Consider the following 24501-nt stretch of genomic DNA (forward strand, 5'->3'; position numbering starts at 1 on the left):
TAGATGATCGAGTGAATTAACAAGCCATAACGAATATTATTTGCACATCAATACCATTTTTAATCATGTCAGCAACCTTCCAAAGTAACGAACCATTTGTTTACTTTTGGTTATTGAGTTTAATGTATATATGTTTCTGTTTAATTTGTTATAAAATCTTCCTTTAAATTTATCGTATAAATTGAAAATAGAATTTTTATTTCTTTCTTTTTCATCGACTATCGTCAATACATTTGATTTATTTTATAAGATAGGCCTACAATGATCAATATTCCAGTAATAACATCATCATTATCATCATCATCATCCTTGTCTATGATTTATTGATTATAATTAGCAGATTGCGTAATGCATTTGACCGAGATCTTTCTCTGCTGACTTTCAATTGTACTTGCGGAAGGTTCAACTCTCTGATACGTGAACAACGAAACGACAAGAGAATGATAATGATGATCGGTGATAATAGTTTCAACGATGACAGCAGAAATGAAACGGTTGCTGCTATGTTTCGTGCCCTCATCCTTATTCTTTCTAACATTCATTCTGGTCGTCACGTGTCACAGATAAACATGCAGCACAAGGAAGGGTCAGTAAGTTACGAATCAGTTCGTAGGTCGACTTTACGGTGCTAAGGTCGTCATTTTTTTCTTCAAACAATATTTATTCATATCTTATATTGTAGTTTTATTAGCAAAAAAGTGGACGAACTAGATAAAAGTGCTGTCTCTAACATGCTTGTTTTCTTCGATATTCTAAGTTTGCATCGATTATAACAACAAAACGTTGATGAGTCAACGGTTATGTAAAAAAGACAGATTTATCAAGGAGAAGTTCGATCAATGTTATTTTAAATGTAAGGTTGAGATTCATTTGTTATGCGATTAAAAGTAGAATAATATATTTTTGTTTTATTAAATATTCGATGTTTGTCTTTTTTTATAATTTATTAATTCGTGTCAAGTCTATGAATATCGTTTCGTTAATCATTTTGGATGGAAATAGGTATATTCTCAATCAGATTGATTTTTTTATTTATTCATTTATGTATATATAAACGAAAAATGAAATATAGCAAATTCTAGACATAAATATTAATAATATTCAAAGTTTGTTTCGTTTTAACTCGAAGAAATTAAAATATTTTAAAATGTAAAAAAAAATATACCAATTGGTTTTAATAATTTTTTTGATACGAACTGGAAAGTCATGTGATGCAAATTTATTTTTTTCGCGATGAATATTCAGAGAAAAATAACAATCAAGTAAATATTTTGTTAAATGGAACTATGCATATATTTTTCTTTCTTAGTACGATAATATTGATTAAAAATTCAAAGACCTACAAAAAAAGATTTATTTATTATTATTATTATCATCATCATCTAAAATATTATAATTATGTTAATTAAAGAACATTTGTAATATTTGGTACTAAAAAGAAAAACTTTTCAGAAATATACAAAAATTTATAATTTTAATATAATAATAATAAATAATCCACCACATATAGAAGGATACTTGAATTTGTCTAAAGACAAATTCCATCACATCATTAATAAGAAAATAAACTAAATGTTAATATGTAAAGAAAAAATAAATATACATTCTAAGATAGCACCCATTCACAAGCAAAATAAATCTACACAAAAATTATTTCGATAGATTTAATCGTAAACAAAAAAATCTTTCGAGATAAAAACAAGATATTCTAAAAACAAGAAAAAAAATAAAATAAACTGTATATTAAAATTGTCAAATATAAATTCCATCACATCATAATAAGAAAATAAACTAAATGTTACTATGTAAAGACAAATAAATATATTCTAAGATACACCCATTCAAGCAAAACAACATCTACACAAAATATTCGATAGATTTAATCGTAAACAAGATATTCTAATCTTTCGAGATAAAAAAAACAAGAAAAAAACATAAAAATAAACTGTATATTAAAATATGTCAAATATAAATTATAATTCGATAAAAGTAATATTTGATAATTCGGGAGAGATCGGATAATTGATTTTGTCAAATTAAATGTACGAGATAAGGAATAACATGAACGATTAATAGTCTTAACGTTGACGACGAACATAATTAAGAAAATTTAGCGAATTGGATGTAAGAATCGATAATTATTATTTCTGTTTCAAAGTCCTCACGTAAAACTTTATTTGGCATAACTGGCGAGAATAATAAGACCACTTCGGTTTCAGTTCGTGTCGTCATGTGACAATCATAAAATCACAGTGATAACCATGAACGATCGTAATTTCGTCGTAACGACAATACGTCTGTCCGTCGGATAAAAACCTTACCGTGACTGAAAAACTATCGGAACTGTGCTTCGAATAGAATTTGTCCTTTTTTCTTTATTCTTTTCTATATTTTTTTTTCTATTTTATTTAAAAAAAAAAAACACGCACAGACACAAATATACAAAAATCGAACGATATTGTTGAAATTAAATGTGTTAAGAACTATTAGTTTGAACCAAAAGTTCGTGAGTTTATCGTGTTAAAATTTTACTTTAAAATTTCATAATGGAGATTGTTTTTGAAAAATTTACTTTGGAAATATTAATAAAAAAAACGTACGAACTTTTGGTTCACCCTAATAACTAACGAAAAATCATTTTTATAAGTTTAATTAATCTGTATAGTTTATACCTAACTACACCACTTTAAATATATCGCTTATTTCGTACGATAGAAAAAAATGTCAGAAGGAGAAAATGTTTTGTTCGTCGCATATCGTTTGATTCGTTTTCTTATAATCTATAAGTCTGTTCCAATGAAAGTATGTAGTCCCATTTATAAAACGTATGATGATCTTGAAATCTGATCTGAAAAATTGACCATGATAAAAATATTCTGAAAAAATGACCATGAGAAGAAAATTCGGCCCATTACCGTATTTGCGCCTTCGAACAAAATATTCTCTCTCTTCGATATTTTTTTTTATCGTACGAAATAAGTAATATATCAAAGATGGTTTATTTAGTTAGGTAAAAGACCTTGTATATGAATCTTCAATGTTTTCGACGAATGTTAACGCTTACTTATTGTTAGTTTAAAGTGATAATTTTCAATAACCTTATCACCGTTAAAGTGATAATTCAAAAATCGACTGAGTGAGATCGTGTCGGTGTGTCGCGTAAATAGTACTTACGGGGAAACGATTATTTTTCAAGGAAAAGAAAAGAAATAAAATAAAAAAAACCGAAAAACAAAATTTTTATCATCGTTTGTATTACACCACTCCGTTGCAGTTACGCGATCGTTGAATTTCAATTTAAAAACAAAAGAACAACGTATAGTAATAAAAATATCTGAAATATCACGAATGAAAGTTGTAACGTTTAAATCAACGATGACAATGATGAGAAGAGCCTTATCGAAAGTGGATGTGGTTTATGAAAGATAAGATTATTGTGTTATATATTTTTGTTGTTGTTAATGTTGTTCGTTTAAAAAGAATCTCTCTAGTGGAAGAAAAAAAGGATATATCAGAGAGAAACTTCAAAAGAAGAACAACGATAGTTTCACGTGTATTGTCTACAATTTGATCAATCGAAACTTGGCTATGAAGTAACTTGAAGAAGAACGAAGGAGCAAGTGTAAAAAATTGAGAGAGGTGGTGAAGAAGGAGGAGGAGGAGAAAAAGAAGGCAGGGTGGGAGAAATAAGAGAAAGAACAACGCTTATCTTATTACGTATACTCTTTTTCTTTTTTATACACACATATATACATATATATACAAACACATATACGTACAGGAGCATATGTTCATATGAAAATAAGGAAATGTGAGAAAAAAGAGTGGGATCAAGAAGAAAGAAAGAAAGAAACATATATAATATATGTAATATATATATATTTTTAAAAAAAATTTATCGCAGTAGGTGGGAGCATACAAGGAGAGCACAAACACGTCCGGAACATACTTCATCGAGCAGTCTTCCTCCAACGTTCTTCTGGGATCCGTTGGAACGTTGGCTTTTTTGATCATCATCGAATAGGATCCCACACAACCAACACATTTGCAGTTTCCCTCATCCTTTAAAAACATGGTACGTATATAATATATATATAACATATACATATAAACATATATACATATATGTTTGGTTGTCCGATATTTTCGTAAAAATTTAAGAAAAAAAACATTTCTATAATTAAAAAATCACTACGGACTTTTTAGGAAATCGATGAAAATATAATTTTCTTTTTTTCTTTTTATTTTTATAACTTTTCACATACAGATTTTAAAGTAATATTTTTATATTTTCAATAAATAAAAAACAACTTCCAATTTTTTATTAATTTTGTTCAAGTCAATAATTGATCAGTAGACGATATTAAATTTGTTGCATTCTGATAATTAAAAAAAAAATATACAAATACATATACCTTAAAGATGTTGCATTTCGAAAAAAAAGAAATACAATTGCATAACCTAAACATACATTGAAAACAATATAATATTTTCAACAAACATAAAGATATTACTAAAGATATTAATTTTTTTTTATAATTTAATAATTGATCAATAAGCAATCTTAAATTTGTTAAATTTTAATAAATTTAAAAAAATGCAATTACATAGATTATAACATTCGTTGAAAAAAAAATACGAAAACAATACGTTCGAGATAGATATACATATATATGCTTACGCATACATACGTAATTCACAAAGTGGATTTATGTAAGAATATATGTTGTAATACATGAATGATACGTACTCGTTCAATTTTTAAATTGCGATTAACAATATGTACGTATTAGATTCTATTTTTAAAACAATTCCGATTAGTCTCTAGGCTTTTCCCACTCGAGATGACGACAATTTCGTTGTTGATATCCTAGTTGTGATTCCTGATTTGTTAATAACATAATCTCTATTAAAGAGTACGACCACGAATGATACATGTACAATCCATTTTGCATATTACCAATACACGGTCAACGAATAATAATAACAACTTCGTTCATAAAAATAAAAAAGAATTAAACATTTTCATTATCGCGGAAGTCACGTTGGGTTACGATACGTTTATTAACTTGTTGTTATCTTTATTAAGATAGTGATGTACCATGCTTCAAATTATTATTTATACAATGTTAATTACGTAGGGTTGCGTGTATATGTATATTATACAACGATTAATTACAAATTAAATAGTCATAAATCTAATTAATATCCCGAAGAAGACGAAATAAGAAAAAAAACTTATCTGTATTCGGAGAATCGTTGCTTTTCTAATATACTTTATTATTTGCATAACTCTTAACACGTTTCAGAGTCATCTATTTATTAACACGTTCAGAGACACCTATTCGAAGTCGAATTTCGAATTTTATTTAGTTACCAAGAAAGTTTGTATTTTTAATTTAATATATGATCAATGAAGAAAATTAAATAATATTTACCTTACGTCAAACTATCCAGATTTTCTGAATAAGAAAATTTATTAAAAAAATAGTATAATCATTTGTTTTATGATTTCGCGAGTGGTTATCATAATATTTTTTTAAAGTATCGATCTAATACAATAAATTCGAATATTATTATTTTAGATTATAAACAGTACTATTGAAAAAAAAAAAAAAATAGGTTAGAAATTAGTTGTCATTTAATTACGTTGTTTTTGCTACGTTCCTGTTTCCCACCACGCGTTGGAACGCCTATAGTTGATTACGAGTCGATATTTTCGTGAGAAATTTCCCATTATGTGGGGAAAGAAATTTCTTTGGAAATTCGGAGGGTAAAATACCTTGAACAAAAAAAAAGGTTAATAACACAATTGAAATAAATGAATTTCGAGTGATATCATATAAACAAATAACTTCATGTTCGTGTCTCTTCGATTGTTCGATTCTCATAATCGTTTCTTATTCATGAAACGATTATTACTTCGTTAGTTGGTCCAGAAGTAAGAGTTCGAATCGATCGATAGAAGAAACGCAAAAGGGAATTCTTTCGGTTCTTGGCTGAGTTCTACATCCGCGAAACTATTTGAGGATTTGGAAGTATCTGTACCTTATATTTCTCTTTCTATCTGTCTCTCTCCCTCTCTCTTTCTTTTTCCCCTCTCTTTTTCTCTATTTTATACTTTGAACTTGTAGAGAATCTCTATCGAAGACTGGGAAATTCCTGCAGGTATGAAGAAAAGAGAAAGAAAATAAGAGAAAGAGAGAAAGGAAATACTGCTTTAATAATAAATCACATTTCCATTCTAACGGGTAAGAGATGAGGTAGAAATTCTTTTTCATAAAAAGGAAAGAATACCGTTGTATATAGATACGGTTATATATACATATGTATATAGATACCGTGGAATAGATACCGTTGTTCTTTAATCTGGAATAATTTTAGAATTCATGAACGTTTATAGAAACTTTACTGATAAAATATTATTACACCGGTTAATTATTAATGCTTCTGATTAACAATTTATTTAAAAATTAAAAGAAATTTTTTGTTCGATTAAATATAATTCCTTTCTATTTATTGGCTTTTTATGCAATTGTTTCGTTTTACTTCTAAAAATATATGGATAAGTAGCAGATGAAATACAGTGGGGAAAAAAATATAGGAATGATTTTATAATTCATGAACGTTTATATAAATTATTATGTTAAATTATTATGTTAATTAATTATTCATGCTTGTTATTAGTAATTTATTAAAAATTCAAAGAATTATTTTTTTGATCAAAAATGATTGATTTTTATCTACTGACTTTAATAATCGGTTTGTTTTACTTCTAAAGATTTTTGGATAAGATGCTAATTGAATACAATGGGAAAGCATATAATCATAGTTGAGTATATTGGAGTGTCCTTGAAGTAGTTACCATGAAATTCACTCTAGCTTGTTCTTCGAATAGGATTCAATGTTAAACATTTCAAGGATATAAAGGATACTTGATGTATGATGGTAATTATGGCACTGGACTTACAATTAGTCAGAAAATTGAAAACATTGCTTTTATGATTTATTATCTAATATAAATAATTGTAATATAAAATGTTATAATAATAAACAAAATTGGAGGAGTGATTTTTATGGAAAAATTGGAAAAATGGATTTTATGAGAGAGAGATTGATTTTTTTATAATACAATTATTTATATTATTTTTTGACTTTCATTAGTCCACTGTTATAGTTTCTGGTGCATTGTGTAATGTTTCAACTTCATTGTACGTTTACTTTTTTCTTGCTTGTTCATTTTTTGTACAGATATAAATATTTATACGTTAACACACGTGTAACCATAAATTTTATGAATATTTTTAAGTATGTTACATGTGTTGAAGAGAAATTCATTATTTTATAATTTGTGTAAAGGTTAAACTTCATTTTAAGTTTTTCTACATAATTTTATAAAATATAATTTCCATGATCTATTGTTTTTTCAACTATTATATAAATTTTTATTTGTTCTTTTTGTTTTCGTAAAAACTAATTTATTTTGAATAAAAATATGAAATTTAATAATGTTATACTTCAGTCACATTTCCAAATTGTTTATTCCGAAAATGAGTGTTTCCATTGACCTAAATAAATTATAATCCCAAAAGATACAATATCTAACGAATATGCAAAGTATGATAGAACCTTTCAATCCAGCTCTACAATTTTTTCACGAGTTATTCTCCTCAAACGAAACCTTGAGCCGTGTCACGATGAAAAATGTTCATTTGAAAACAAATTTTACCTTTATTAATAATGCATAATTTTTATTACAAAAATTAAGATCAAACAAAGCGCATATAGGGAAACAATGAATTAAAACAAATTAAACTTTTAATAATAATGTACATTTTTTATTACAAAAATTGAGATCAAACAGAGTGCATATAGGCAAACAACATATTAAGAAGCTGATAAATAAAATAATAGATTTATTATACTATCATACATTATCATACATTGTATATACGATGCAAATATATGCAAACGTATGTAAATAAATCTAGGAAAAATCAGAAAATGAAGGAAAACCTTCGAAAGTCTCCGATTTCGTGATATTTCCCGTGGCAGACCCGACGTCGTACGTGGTGCCTCGATAAAAAAGTTTACGAGCGTAGTTAGAAGTTGGCACGACGACAGTAATTTCATAGCTTTTAGTGCTTTTTAGGCTTGTTCTCGAGTATGGAATTATTGTCGTTGGGCCAAAGCGACCTCGTGGAATTCCGTACGTTCCATTGCCAAAAGTTTTCTGTCACGTAGACGTCGTCCCTTTTCTCTTTTATTTCTTTCTTTATTTATTTCTTTCTTTCTTTCTTTCCTTCTTTCTTTCTTTTTTCTTTAGCTTTTCTTGCTTCCTTTCTTCTTACCCACCTTATTCGAAAATTTTCTTCCACCTTCTGTTTCGTTCTGTTCGTTTCGAAAAGGGAAATGCATTTGGGTTACTTTACGTATTTCTTCCGATTTCTTGACTTAACAAATGACGAGGAGAAAAAGAGGGAAAGAGAAAGAGAAAGAGAATAATGCTTGAAAGTTTGTGGCGTGGTCTAGATTCGTAATTTTTAAGACCCCTACATTTTCTGTAATCATGAAATTCTTTTCAGATTCCACTACGGAGTTTTGTATTTCTTAACGGATTCTTCTTTGTCTTATTGTCAGCAAGAACAGGTAAATTTTTGATCAATTAATATATATTTTAAAAATCAAATAGGAAATAAAAATATTCAATAGAATAGAGAATAACATGTTCATTTCGAATATTTAATAGAAACTTTTTAATAATATTTATATTTGTCATTGATTAACAAAAATTTTTTTCATTTCAATTCGCACCCATTACCTAGACAAAATTTAATTAATACGCTTTTGTAGAATCGTTCGAAGTCGAAAATCTTATCTCGTCGAAAAGATTTTTTTATTTCAATTCGCACCGTTATCTAGAAAAATTTAATTCACACACTATCGTAGAGAATTTTTCGGATCGAAAATTTTATCATCTCATCTTCCATATAGCACGTTCAACTCGAGCATCACTCTAAATCGTAGAACTTGAAGAAGATATTGAATTAGGAATGAAAATAAAAGATAAGAAGTAAAAAAAATTTGCACTCGATAGGATCGATAAAGCATTACGTTCTTATCGAGTATTACTATGAAAAGCATAAATCAGAATGAGTGATCGTAACGTCCTTTCCTCAATCATTTTAATAAATGAATATTCCCAATTGTTCATCATCTTCGGTAAAAAGTTGAACCATCATAATTAAATCACAATTCGTAAAGTTCATTACCACACAATGGTGACAAATTTATTAACAAAAAGGTACGGAGTTCTATTACGCAAAAGTAACACCTTGTTAAAGTGGTCATTTAAAAGTCCAACTCCTAAATACATAAAACGAGTTGTGGTTAACTTTTTAATAAAATTATCCTGAACAAATTGCAAAGTGCATTTAGTTGACGCACGACGAACGACCGTCCAGTTTGTCTAACTTTTCCATGTATATTCGAAAACGTAGAGAAGATAAATCGTGTTAGAAGGTTAAACCGTTAAATTATCAGTTAGAAAACATAGTATTCGAGTAATATCAATTATTATAAAAATTTAATATAAGTGCCGATACTAATAATAGTTACAATTACAGAAAGTTATAATATAAAATAATGATAATATAATAATATTACATATATTTATAAGGGGTCCCATAAGTTTCTTCCTTTTTTCTGATGCGAAATGAATATACGATATTTGTTGTTTAAGGTTGATTTATTGTGTTATATATGAACATGTATATAATAAGTATAATATCTTCTTATATATATTACCTTCTTCCATCTATCAGGAAGCCTCATCATGTTGTGTTTTTATTTCTTTTACGGATTTTATACATTTACTACTGATAGAATTTTTTAACGACATAAACAAGTAATAATTGGTTGAAGCAAGGTCTTGAAAGTACGAAGGATGACATAAAACGTTCCGATCAAACTATAATAATTTTTCGTTTTATGACCAACGCAACACGCGGTTTTGCTTTAATTTATCTAATATTTTAACATAATATGTATACGTGTAATAACAAATTCGTGTTGATGCCACAAGTATGTTCCCATGTAAAATTAAAGTAACATTCAACGTCCAAAATTAAATAGTCAAAAAGTTGATCGATATTTGTATACTTATTGTTAGTAGTGAGCCGTGTCGTCAATAAGGATAACTTGGACGGGGTAGTTGAAACTCAGGATGATTCGAATCTTTCCAAAGTACCTTTCAGACTTGAGGAGACTTACACTTCCGATTTTCTATCACATCCCTTCAACGGTACTTGGACATCGGAAACCACGATACTTTATATGTCCGAAACGGTGGGAGAAATTCTTCAATTTGACGTTGTGAAGCAACAGTCGAGTGTGATCATCGATGTATCAATTTTTGTAAGAAATGCTTTTTTTTTAAATATTATCATATTAACATTAGAACTATAAAAACTAATTAAAATATCTGGTTAAAGTACATTGAGTCTTTTTAGTAATTGTTTATTAATTAAACAATATACTTTTTAATATAAATATACCATGTGTCATGAGAGTAAACTAATGTAAATCGACAAATTTATTTTATAATTTATTTTATAATATTACAAAAAATTGTAATATAAAATTATTGATGAAATGTATTTTTTTTTTTTTTAATATTTCAATTTATACTAGTTCATTGTTATAATTATTGGCATATATATACAATATTTAATTTATTCTAAATTGACAATAAATCAAGATTCAAGCATAATTAGGATGCAATATCTGGTAATCTCCAAATATAATAAATAATTCAGAAAGTTATATTATGAGATGTATACATTATTTTATTGTGATAGCAAGCAATAATTAAAAAGATTATTAAAGATTTAAACTAGATATTAGATTAGTATAATTTAGTCTAATATATTATCGACATGTATCTCATGAATATTTGATAATGAGATATATTATAATAATGATGATAAAATAGTAATAATATAATAAAAATGATGATAGTAATATCTATAAAATATAATATTATATAACCATTATAATTAATTTTAGATAGAAATGATACTGTGGCCATAGTAATAGTGGTATTAATAGAAAGAAATGAAAAAATGTAGAGCGTTAACGTAACATAAAATTTTATTTTTCTTTAATAACATATTTTATCAATAACCAAATGTTTTGATTGGTCTAATAGAAATAAATGTACAAGGATTATCGGTAGTTCTAGTGTTAATATCACTGCACGATTTGAACAGCTTATCAATTCAGTACATAACTTTAGATAAGCCTAAAAACATTGGTTTCGATTTATCACTCGTATATTTTAAATATTAATAGAATTCTTTTCGATATTCCATACTGGATTATTATTGTGTCTTTCGAAATTATTTAAACATTTATAAAAAAAAAAAAATACAAATAGTAATAATTCTTATCTGCCACAAAGTAATAATCTTTTCTTATATAGATATTAAATTTTTTTTTAAGGACGATTATTTAGTAGAAAGTTATTTATTATCACCGACTGGACGATTTCTTCTTATCGGATACGATCTTCAAAAAGTAAGCATCAACACTTCTTTATCTTTTTCATTTAATATTGGATCGGGATAAAAGTTTCTTCGTATTTTATTGCAAAACTTAAACAAGTTTTGTTCATATTTTCAATCCTGTCTTCTTCAAATGGTTTTAAAATTGTTTTGTGCTCGATATTTAGTTCTTTTTCGATCTATAAATTGCTAAAGTGCCAATCTTGCTTAAATTTTTCCATGATTTCATCAATTTTTCCAGTGATTGATTAACCGAAGCTAGATGTATCTTTGATATCAATTTTTTCAGATCGAAAACGTTTGAATCAGAATTGTGTCATGTGTGTGCTTGCTGATACCGCATCATGTTCAAAAACATCGCAAATATTTTTATAGAACTTTCTTTCCTTTTTTGTTATACAATTTCGACAATATATCGAATTTTTTCTTCATTTTCACTCATTTTCAAGACTTAATAAGTTTTGACCGAATAAACAGATATCATAACTTTTTTTTCAATTATTATCTAATATTTTTACTTTCAAACGTACACTAGTATTGCCAGATTCGATTAATATAACCAGAGTTATGGGATTTTAAATTTATTAAAATTGAAAATACGAAGAAACTTTTTTCCTAAATCTAATTAATTACGAATAGATTTTATTAGAAATTTTCTAGAATTTTTATATTTTAGGGATTCAGATATTCGACGTTCATGAGATATATTATTTATGATATTGAACTTGGGTATGTAAAGTATTACCATTACCTATATGTTTTTTCTTTTTTTTCAATTATTATATTTAAAAAAGATAAGCTTCTTCAATAGCAAAGAGCTTATCTCAAAGAGAAAAAAATAGATAATTTTATTAAAAAAATAATACATGAGTTTTTCTATAGACAATACGATATCACTTAGAAAACAATTTATATATGTTATTTTTTTATTTTATCAGATATTTTCTAAATGAGACGAATAAAAATACTTTATCAATAGAAGTTACTTTTATCCTTGAACCTATCAATCGATATTGCAATTATTTTAAACACAAAGATTCACGTCTATTTTCTATTAACAAATTCGTCCATTCTAATCGATCTATTTTATTATTCTTTTGTATTTTGTTTTTTAGGCAATATGATAAAATTGGCGATGGTATGCATATCGCCCTTGTCAAATGGGCACCACTAACAGACGATTTGATATATATCCTCGACAACGATATTTATTATAAACGTTTCTCTAACAACGGTTTTAATGATGTACAAAGAGTGACGGACGATGGCATTGCCGGAATCATTTATAATGGCGTGGCTGATTGGGTTTACGAAGGTAACAGTGATTAATGTATTATTCATTAGACCAAAACATTAGTATTCTCAATTATAAATTATTCAACGAGTGTATTGTTCCTTATTATACCTAAACGTTTACGCATAAACGAAAAGATTTCATGTTCTATTCTATTTTTAGATTTTTACTTTAAATTTACTCAATCGATAGATTAAAATTTAAAAAAAGTTCGTCTGCAATTTTAATTTTATATAATATTAGAAATAATTATAAAAAACATATTATATTGAGCATGTATTAATATATTTATATTTTTTTATTCGTAAACGATAATAATAAATTATTATTATAGAGGAAGTGTTACATGGAACGTCCATCATTTAAAATGAAATTATTTTGTAAAATTAAGAAAAGCTCGGCCACAATTTTTCCATCCGAAAATTATTAATTTTTATTTCGTTTTGAAAATATCTTTAATCGATTTGGTTAAATTTAGTTTTTATTTTTATTTTATGTAGTATTAGAAATAATTATAATAAATATTCTAATGATTATGCATAAATATATTTATATATTTTTACTCTTTTTCTTTTGTTAATGATAATAATAAATTATTATTGTTGCAGAGGAAGTGTTACATGGATCATCCGCCATTTGGTTTTCTCCAAATGGTAATAGGTTAGCATACGCAACATTCGACGACAGAAAAGTCCATGAAATCTTGTATCTTCATTACGGAGAACCCGGCAGCCTCGGGGACCAATATCCCACGGAAGTGAAAATTAAGTACCCCAAGGTGAAGCTCGATTTGAGTTATCGTTCGATATTATTCAATTCACTCTACTCATTGTCGACCAAAATACTTACTAACTGACATTTACTCTTCATTTACCTGTCCATTTTTATCATCTTTTCCTACTTTTCATTCTTAAATTATAAATTTTGTAGGAAATTTTGCATGCCGGTACATCATATTCTTTTTTCTACTTAAACGTTTCGAAAGTTTTCAGGAATTCTACTCCTAAAATAATTAAAACATAATCCTTGCATTAGTTTGCGTTAGGAATCAATTTGATTGAAACTTTTTTTTTGTACTCGATTACCAAACATCAACTTCAAGCACGGTTTTTCTTTCTGCAAATCTGATTGCACAGGTTTAAACTTTCACTTTTCAGTTTACTACAAAAAGTATCTTTAATTATTTTTTCGAAAAGTGCATAGTTGTCGAGATATTCAAAATCGGATATTGTCTGGAGTCGAATAGATTCTTTGTGCAATTAATGATTCGATGTAAACTAAGGGTTAACAAAACTACCGATACATTCTTGTTGTCGTCAAACTCTTGATTTTAATTTTTGATGTGAAAGAAAAAACAATGTTTTATGTTTTAAAATATTTTACTTACATTAAAATATGAAAATAATAATAATAATATTTGGAAGAACAAAAATAAACAATTATTTGTTTCAATAAATCGATCTAAAAGATTAATATTTCGATATTAATTAACGTGAAATAAAAATATCAAATCCAGAATTAGCAGTTATACGGCGTGTACGTTTGCAGCGAAGAATAATATTTAAAAAAGACAGAAATACCGTCAAACGTTTGAATTTCGTAGCAAACAATGAAATGGAAAATGCATCGAAGAGAAAAAGATGGACGCGGATGTTGTAAAAAAAGCAACACTAGTCGTTGAAAGAGGATCAGTTTGAGTAATCCTTTCACTTTGTTTTTTCGTCCGTAGATTAGTGGAGGTATCACAGAAGCGACGATTTAAAACTGGCGTAAAGGTCTTGGCAGAAACATGCTCGGCGGCTTTCGTAGAATGAAAAGGGTTATCTCTATATCTTTTCCTCTCTTTTCTTCTCCTGTACCTGGTTTCGTTTAATCCTTCTCTTCTTTACCAAAGAGAGAGAGAGAGAGGGAGAGAGAGAGGTGGATACCATTTTAGTCACGCGTGTATCGATACGTTCTCCGTGGATAATCCCATTATCGAGGTGCACCTAACCTTTACCAAACTAGATGGTTTCGAACAAACCCAAAGTGCTTTGCGGTTTCCTTTCTCGATCGAGCTCCTTTAGGATTTTCGGTATTGTCTATAAGATACTAATTTCAACGATAGGTATACCCTTTATGATTGTTATTTTTCATTATTTTTTTCTTATATAGATATTTTCATTTATTTCGACTTATCTGACAATAAATTTAAATAAAATATGGTCATAGGTTTTAAAATGAATGTTAGTATAAAATCGATTAGTAACGATAATTTACGATTATCGATAAGAACAATTTCTACCATAGGAACCCTTTCATTTTATTGAAGTTGTTTTTCTTTTTTTTCTGTTAAGGATACATAGATTTATTTCGACGTATGATTTATATCTTAATTTAAAGAAAATGTGATGGTTTTGAAGATGAACGTTAGAATGAAAACGACCGTAACGTTAGTAAGAACCGTACTATAATCATACAAACCATATTACTCTTTTGATCGATGTCTTTCCTATTTTCAGGCTGGCACACCGAATCCTGTGGTATCTTTGACGCTCGTCGATCTTCACGATCCTACGTTAAATAAGATAGATTTGGAGGCCCCCATAGATATAGTTGGCACGTGAGTGACGTTACTTTCTGCTTAAGTAAATGGAATATTTCACATTACTGACTTATATTTAGCTTACATTTTTCTTTATATGACATGTATAGAGACAACGTACTGACCAACGTTCAATGGAAAGATTTTAATACTGTCATTGCTACGTGGTCGAATCGTGTACAAAATGAGACTGAAATAGTTTGGTACAACACGTACGGTGAAACTGTTAAAACGTTTCACGTTGCAGAATCGGAGGGATGGGTTGATATTAAAAATTTATTCTTCTACAATGGTTCCGTTTACATGCGTAAACTACAACAATCTGGTAATTTTTCAAATTTTTTACTTATAAAAAAATCTAATTAAAAATAATATAAATTAAAGGATAGTACACCACACACACACACACACACACTCACATAAATTTAAATATATTACAAAATAAAAATAATAATAATTAGGAAATAATATAATCAAGAGTTTTGACGATCATATATACTATATATATATAGAAATATATTTATTCAAATTTTTGGTAACAAAAAGTCTAATTCAAAATAATACGAATTAAAATATAATTCAAATTGGAAAATGAAACAATTAAGTTTTGCAGATCAGACGAAGAAATATGTTTATTCAAATACTTAGTAACAAAAATTTAATTTAAAACAATATTATTTAACAAAATCATACAAATTAATAGTAATATGAGTGTTAAAGAATAATTCAAGCCTCTTAAATTTTAAACCACCTTTTTATTATCACTCCGCACAGACAAATAATACGGATTTGATTTTTTTTTGTACAAGAATACTCCAGAGTTTTCAGATTTCAAAGTTCCGAACTGCAAGTGAAACGGTTGGTGTATCGTTTTAAAAGGAGATAGGTTATCATTCAACGTACGATTTATATTACACTCATTGATACGATCTCAAAGGAAATTCCATTTTTTTGAATCATCCAGCTCAACTCGAATATAATTCTACAATTTGTCTTTTTATTCGTGTACATTTTCTAAAGCTTCATTACAATGAATATGTTTTTCTTTTTTTTTTTTTAGGAACGAAAGCTGGAAGATTTCATCACGTGACAAGATACGAGGAAGTTGGATCAACACTGATTCAAAAGGACCTAACTCCGGGTGCAATAGAGGTTCAAGATATTCGTGCAATCGACCATTTCAATGGTAGAATTTACTATCTTGCTAGTGGACCTGGGGAACCATCCCAAAGGAATTTATATTCTGTACCTGCCGATGGCAGCAAGGAACCTACTTGCATATCATGCAACGTTCTAACGCCCGAAGGTAAATTCCACGAATGAAAGATTTTTATTACATTCCAAAATATTATTTTCTTATTTTTTTATTTTTTTCCTTACGTTAAAATGTTGTTCAACTAAAATCGTCGTTTTAATCTACCGTTTTAACTGCACTAATCCTCGAACTGTATAATACAGGACGTTTCATAATATGTCGGATCCACTTCTAAAGTGAGGAACTGAAACGAAAACGATGGAAACAATTTATACAAATATTTATCCTATTTGATCTTGTTTCAAAGTTACAGGGATTTTTGTGTGTTTCAATTATTAGTGGCAGAGTCTCAGTGTTCGAATTAAATACTACTGGTTTGTATCCAAGTTTGCAATAGTTGTATCATCGAATTTCGCAATATCTCAAAAATTCCAGGTATCCGTTGAATCTGTTGAGAATCATTTTCTATATCTGTTTGAAATTATTCAATAATGAATATCGAATACACAATTCGATAGTTCAAGTTCGATAGACAAGTTTTCAAATAATCCCCAAAATAAATATTTAATTACTTAACTTGTAACTTTTAACATGTGCAAATAAAAAATAATGAAATACTTTTAATAAGATAACTGAGTGTTGAAATTGAACTAATTAATTTTGTATATTTTTTATGAAAATAAGTTATCGTGAATTAATGTAAACACGAAAGTGGACTATAAATTTGAAACATGATCAAATAGGATATATGTTTAAATGAACTTTTTTCATTACTTTGTGTATCCTCTGTTAACTCTTTAAGTGGGTTTCATAAATTATGTACGAAACAGCCTGTACATGTGCATATACGTGTTTTTAAATGGATTTATCGTAGGAATTATAGGACACGTAGAATCCTGCTTTTTCATTATAATTTCGTTGAATTTCTACCTTCGAAATTACATCGATCGTTCCTCTCGGTTCTATATTTCATAACATATTCCGTATACGACGAAACGAAATTCGCATGAATAGCGATAGCATCGAGCATATACACTATTTTATCATTTTACCTATGTGAATATTAATCTTTTACAGAAGAATTCTGTCGTACTAACGACATTTATAAATGTGATATATCAAATAGAAAATTTAGAGATATCTCAATTGTTTAAGTAATATTAACAATGAAAATAACAGGAGGATAGTGAAATTATTTTTTAAAAGGAAACTACGAATACTGAATATACGTGCAAGTAAATTATTTCGTTTTATACAAAACAAAAATTTAATCTATTGTAAACAATTGAACAATTTTCATTCGAAAAAAGTTTAATACTTTTTTTTTACCAAACTTCTCTCAAAAAGCGTAACATATTGCGGTACGAATTTAAAAGGATGGAATGGAAAAGTTACTATTGTTTCTCTCCTACATCAAAAATGTATCGCGAAATTTGATCCATCCAAAAATTTCATTTCAGGTAACGCGTGTAAATACGCAGACGTGTCATTTTCACCACTTAGGTCGTATTACGTGTTAATCTGTCAAGGTCCAGATCCAACAATCATCGATATTTTCAATTCAAATCACAGAAAAGTCTATTCATGGGAAAACAATCTGTTATTACGACGTAAACTCGCTAGAAGAGAGTTACCCATCGTCAAGGACTTATACGTTCGTGCAAACGGTTACGATAGCAAAGTCAGACTATTTTTACCGCACAATTTCGACGAGAGTAAATCGTATCCGATGTTGGTCAATGTGTAAGTATTTACTCTCTCTTTCTCTCTCTCTCTCTCTTTCTATTTTCCAACCCTAACTGCATCTTGCAAAAGGCATTTCTCGTTTTAAGGATAGCACGATAATCCCATAGTCGAGAGTTCCCTAAACTACTGTGGACTCCACTTCATCCCCATCCCGTTCCCCCATCCCCCTTCTCTATCTCTTTCCTATCTTTTTGCGAGAAAATAAAGCTACGTGCCTTTTTGAAAAATGTATAGGATATCCACTCTGCGTCGTATCGAATCGAATTTGTGTGCTTCGATTGAATTTATCGATTTTGTTTTTTTTTTCTCTTCACTCGAATCAATATTATTCGAACCATTGGAATGATTTTAAACGCGAGTTTTTATCGATTATAAATTTCTTCGTTAAATATTATTTTCACACATAATATTTGTATTTTACAATTTTTATTTATCGTTTATTGGTATGCATTGGGAATCGCGCGTTCGTATTAATTATTTTATTTATGAGCTTGTTAGTAATAGTTAGCTGCTATCTATTGGAATTAGTAATTTATAATATTGTTTATCGATATTTGAAATAAATCGTAAGTATTTATAATGAGAAGTATCAGTTTAATGCAGTGCTTCTCAAACAATTGCTGAATTTAGGTTCATTGGTAGGAATTTAGGTTAAATTCTAACTAGTTCACCTTGCAAAATAGTTTAAAGTTTATTTTATTATTAAAATTTTAGCTAAAAATAAATAAAACGCGTTTTATTTGTAATGTTTTCTGCAAACAGTTAATAGTTATTGCAAATGAGTTTATGGAAACCATAAAATCCGTTAAATTGTGCATTTCATCACGTAGAATTGAAAATAGAAATAAAACATGAACAAAATTTGGTAATATTTCGTACAATTTGGGAACCGTTAGTGTAATATATAGGGCCGGGGATAAAGTTTCTTCGTATTTTAATGCAAAAGTCTAACAATTATTATTAATATTTTTGTATCCAGTCTTCTTCTTTAAAATTATTTAATGTTGAATGTTAAGTTTGTTACTGATATTTCCAGATCTGATTAATATTACGAAAGTTATACGATTTTAAAATCATGTAGCAGGAAAATACGAAGAAACTTTTTATCCAACCCAATAAATGTTAGATAAATCGTTTATCGGTTAGATTACATCGATTAATATCGAAGATTGTCAATATTTTAATTAAATTGTTAGTATTTATAATAAAACATCGGTATGTACTCTTAATCAATATGTAAATCTGACGAAATAATTCTGTCCCTATTATAAATACTGATAAATTATTGTTTATATCGAAAACAATATTCGTACAGATTTATTTTACAACATATTGATCAGAAATGTTTTTTAAAAATATCGATCGAACAAATAAAAGTGGTAACAAATTTTTCCAACAAAGTTTATCGATCTCAAATATTTATAGAAATAAAACAAAAGTTTTAAGCTGTGCACACAACAAACATGACCCATTGAAACCAAATTTTCAAGCTACTATTCATATTTTAATCTGTTTGTTTTTAAAGCGTTATAGTGATTCTTATAGTAATCGTAAGAATATTAATTCATAAAGTTATTCTATAAATTAGTGTAACAGTGTTTTAATTAAGGTTTATTTTTGTTTATTTTTTTGTTAACGAATTTATAGAACATAATTCCACGAAAGAGGTGACTTAAGAATTTTACAGGAAAGTATTGTCGTTACGTTAGAAATTATTGACGAACGTAAAAAATGAATGTTAATTAGTCTATTTACGATCTCTTTTTAAACAACCTTCACATATCAATGCCAATCATGATTTGTAAACGCTCAACAATAATAGTCCCTATTAAATATTATCAATCGATATCATACCACAATAGATATGATCGGATTGAAAGAACCAAAGAAAGAAAAGAAAATTAGTTATCTAATATTCTGCTCGATTAAATCCTTTAAAATATTCAATACTTTGAGTTAAGGTATATCACTTTTGAGCAAAAGTAATTAAAGAATCAGTATCGTTGGAAAAGCAGATATTTACTCCTTTCAAACAAAGTATGTATTTGATAAAAGAGTACAGAAATTTGTATGCACAAAATGTAAATTCATTTGTTTGATATTCTTGTATTATATTATCCATGCATATCAATTTTTTAACGAATCAATGTTGCATTGTTGCGTATAAAAATTGAAAATGAAAATACCAAAGATTTATAAAAATTTATTGCGTATCCTTATGTATCAATGTTGACAGGTAAGCATTGAATTGTTATATACAAAAATGTTGAATGAAGATAAAAAAATTATTTTGTTTTGTATTTTCGTTTCGTATCACCGATGCGTATTACTGTGGATGAAGAAAAAAATGTTGCATCGTTGTGTGGGATCGAGAAATTTCGTTTGAAATAAGAGTCAACCGGCATTCGCGAGGAAGTTGACTGAAGGGTTGTAGATAGTTGAAAAGTTAGTGCAGTTATCCGGAAAGCAGAAGATTCGGGGTTCGAGTTCCGGTTCAGTTAGTCCAATAATCCTATTTTTTTCACGATTCCTACAGTGATGTATGCGAGTTTTAAAACGAAGTTACAAAAAAAAATGTATAAGAATCTGTTGCGTATTCTTGTATTATATCATCGATGCTGATCAATTTGAATGTGCAAGAATTACATAGTTGCATAGATAAATTTAAAATGAACATATAGCAACGGTTTAATATTCCATATTTTGTATATCCTGCAGCAAATGTTAAATCGTTACGTATAAAAATTTAAAAGGTAAATATCAAAGGTGTATAATCCTCGTAGTCGTATCAATGCTGCGTATCAATGTGGACCCTTAAGGGTTTTGTCGTTTCGTATCAAAATTTCAGAGACAAAGATATTGTAACAGACAGATCGGTCGCTTATCGGTTTTCCGCTGTAAAACAAAGGATGACGTGATAAGATAACATTTCAGTTTCTTTGGGGGTGGGAAATATCCACATGGTCATTTGTTTTCAAGACGTTCGCCTTGTTCAATGCTATTTATAGCTTTGCTCACGAGAGAAATGGCACAAAAGGACAGAAAAGGAAACAATTCGTGGATGAATGTACAGTTAGTCTCAAAAGTATTACATATCCTTACTGTCAATTTAAAACAATCAATATGTTTTTTTTAATACAAAATAGTTCAAAATTATTATATATATATGGAAATAAAATAAAAGTTTATTATAGGACATTGCAAGATAAACAAAAAAATGTTGGGACTGTGTTAAAAGATAATAAAATATAGAAATAAAAAAAAATAGAATATAATATAATACATATACATTCTTTTGTCATCTGCATATAAAGAATAAAAATATAAAAAACCACACTGGTGGCTAAAGAAGTGAACTCATTATAATCGCAATAAAAACTAGGAGCCTATATTTTACGAGAAAAAAAATGAGGATACGCATACAACGATGACATAGAATGATGATACGTAACGGTGATAAAATACGAGTAAAAGCAACAAATGGATACCCATCTAAAGAGTTCACGTTGTCCTTATTGAGTTCGTTTCGGTATCATTAGTCTGACGGATAGTATTATTGATTTTCTTAAACAAGGAGATTCTCAATGCCCCATTTAAAATAATTTCTTTAATTTTCCTTTTGCCTGTGTTCTACTACCATCCATGCTTCTTTGCTTCTTTTCTTTGTCTCTTATATTTATTTGTTTTCTTTTTTCTTTTTTATTTGTTCAGATATGCTGGACCAAATACGGCAAAAATAAACGACGCAGCTTCGTACAGTTACCAATCGTATATGGCAACAAATCGTAGCGTAATCTATGCTTACATCGATGGTAGAGGATCATCGAACAAGGGTAGCAAAATGCTTTTTGAGATTTATAGAAATTTAGGTACCGTTGAAGTTGAGGATCAAATTACCGTAACTAGGTAAATAAAATATTAAAATGTAGATATATTTGAATAATTAATCGATTTATTAATCGTAATCGATGTTAAATTGTTCTGAAATTTCCGAATTTCTTTTTAGAAAACTTCAAGAAATGTATCCCTGGATCGATTCTAAAAGAACGGGTATCTGGGGTTGGAGTTACGGTGGTTTCAGTACGGCCATGGTATTGGCTAAAGACACGGATTCCGTTTTCAAGTGCGGAATATCCGTGGCACCAGTATCTTCTTGGATTTATTACGGTGAGTAACAGTATTTTAATAAAATTGTGTCTACATTGCTTTTCGCTTCCTTAATTATAATGAGAAATTGTTCTTTAATTAAAACAATCCCGTTTTTCCTATTTTCTTTATTGAAATAACATTTATTCAGTCTCAAAGAAACATCATTTATTACTTTCCATTTTTATTTCTAACTTCAAAAGGTTTTTATTTGCTCATAATATTTACGTTCGATTTATCTAATAAAGATATTAAATATTAAATTTGAAATACGATATGTGGCGCTGAGTGTATACAATATCCAACGGTGTGTTATAAAACGCTGCAAATCTTTTATATTCTAATTTTTTTATTTCAATTAAATTTAATTAATAATTGTAAAAAATAGAACTGCATTAATCTTCATGAAATTCTTAATTAGAAGTGTTGCCAGATAGTTTATACGGGTTTCAACCTTTTATTATAATGTTTGCTTAAATGTTCCAGTTTCTTTGTTAATCTGTAAATTCGATATATACAGACGTATGTTTAAATAATGTTTAAATAATTTTTAAGTTTGAATCATCTGTAATTCTCAAATAGGTCAGATATTTAATGGTCATTTGAAAAATTTGGTGTCTAAAAGAATAACTAATATTTTTTCGATCAAATCTAGTTCCACTTTTAAACATAATCTTTTCTTAATTCATACTTTTGATTTATATCATAATATATACAAATAATTCTAAAATAAAATAAATTCTTTAAATCAATTTTGTTCGACACACAAATAGTCTACTATCATAATTACCGATATAATTAAGTATTAGATAATTGTCGGAGAAAGTGTATTAACTTAAAAGAAAGATATAATAAAAAAAACTAGTTTCTCCTGTTAGGCTCAAAACTTTTCAAACAATCCTCGTAAATAAAATGTTTTTTGTTAGAAATATAATTCGAAATAAAACTTTTAAGACTACAAATTTATGTAAATAAATTTACAGATTCCGTTTATACTGAAAGATTCATGGGTCTTCCAACACCAGAAGATAATCTTAAAGGTTACAATGAAACAGACATATCTAGACGAGTGGAGGGTATTCGTGGGAAGAAATTTATGTTGATACATGGTACTGGTGACGATAATGTTCATTATCAACAGTCATTGGCATTGGCAAAGTCCCTTGAGGAATCTGATATATTGTTCGAACAAATTACCTACACGGATGAAGCACATGCGCTGTATCATGTTTTACCACACCTCTATCATTCGATGGATAGATTTTGGAGTGAATGTTTCAGTTGGTCTAATGCTCACTGACTCAAATAATTCTCTTTCTTCGATGATCGAAGAATTTATGACACCAGGAAAAATAGAATAATAGAGAAGGAAACGTCATAGAGGAAGATTTGTGTTGTTTTAAAAAAAAACGATACGTAAGAAAACATATTAGGGTGAATTTCGGGATACATTTATCTCGTAAATATTCAATTGTATTTTTGATTTGATTCAAATCGGATCGTAGCTACTGATTCAATTTGTTAATTGAACTTTTTTTCTCGAGTACGTGAAAGAATGAATTTTATATATATATATATTGTTGTTGTTTTCGATATATTTTAGATCTTTGATCATTTTTTCAAATTATTTCTAAAATAATCTTTTGTATTTACTGTTTAAATTTTCATTGGAAGAATATTTTCATTGTAGAGGATTAAAAATTAATTTCTAATAAACACACATATTTGAATTTTGAAAATATGAATTAAGATATTCGTAAAATTTTCGATTGAGACATATGAACATACAAAAATATATCTACAGTATACCAATTTGTTCAACTACGTGGAACATTTAACATCGTTGTACGTTCCTTTTTAGTAAAAATAATATCAAACTGGCGAGAGTACAATTCGATGGCCGTTATTCCTT

General features: G+C 28.1%; 1 protein-coding gene across 3 annotated transcripts; it reads left to right on the top strand.

Annotated features, from left to right (window-relative positions):
* The first annotated feature begins 596 nt into the window (after nt 1-596).
* On the top strand, nt 597-23942 carry LOC122524026 (venom dipeptidyl peptidase 4). Of its 3 annotated transcripts, none has more exons than XM_043646061.1 (15): nt 597-853; nt 3905-4075; nt 8586-8649; nt 10172-10416; nt 11503-11577; nt 12241-12293; nt 12680-12879; nt 13467-13636; nt 15360-15460; nt 15553-15767; nt 16503-16748; nt 18158-18440; nt 22155-22349; nt 22450-22610; nt 23573-23942. In XM_043646061.1, the coding sequence occupies exons 2-15, from the start codon at nt 4073-4075 to the stop codon at nt 23887-23889; spliced, it is 2328 nt and encodes a 775-aa protein (XP_043501996.1). In that variant the 5' UTR covers nt 597-853; nt 3905-4072; the 3' UTR covers nt 23890-23942. The 3 variants fall into 3 exon arrangements, with proteins under 3 accessions (XP_043501996.1, XP_043501997.1, XP_043501998.1); XM_043646062.1 differs by having other exon boundaries at nt 3908-4075; XM_043646063.1 differs by lacking the exons at nt 597-853; nt 3905-4075; nt 8586-8649; nt 10172-10416 and having other exon boundaries at nt 11529-11577; nt 12225-12293.
* The last annotated feature ends 559 nt before the right edge of the window (nt 23943-24501 follow it).

This window comes from Polistes fuscatus, unplaced genomic scaffold (assembly GCF_010416935.1).
Source record: "Polistes fuscatus isolate 324 unplaced genomic scaffold, CU_Pfus_HIC Scaffold7, whole genome shotgun sequence".
Lineage (NCBI taxonomy): Eukaryota > Metazoa > Arthropoda > Insecta > Hymenoptera > Vespidae > Polistes > Polistes fuscatus.

Excerpts from the sequence above, each read along its gene's own strand:
- LOC122524026 (XM_043646061.1), top strand. Across the intron at positions 11,578-12,240 it reads TCGGATACGATCTTCAAAAA|GGATTCAGATATTCGACGTT; the intron begins GTAAGCATCAAC and ends TTTATATTTTAG. Across the intron at positions 12,880-13,466 it reads GGCTGATTGGGTTTACGAAG|AGGAAGTGTTACATGGATCA; the intron begins GTAACAGTGATT and ends TTATTGTTGCAG.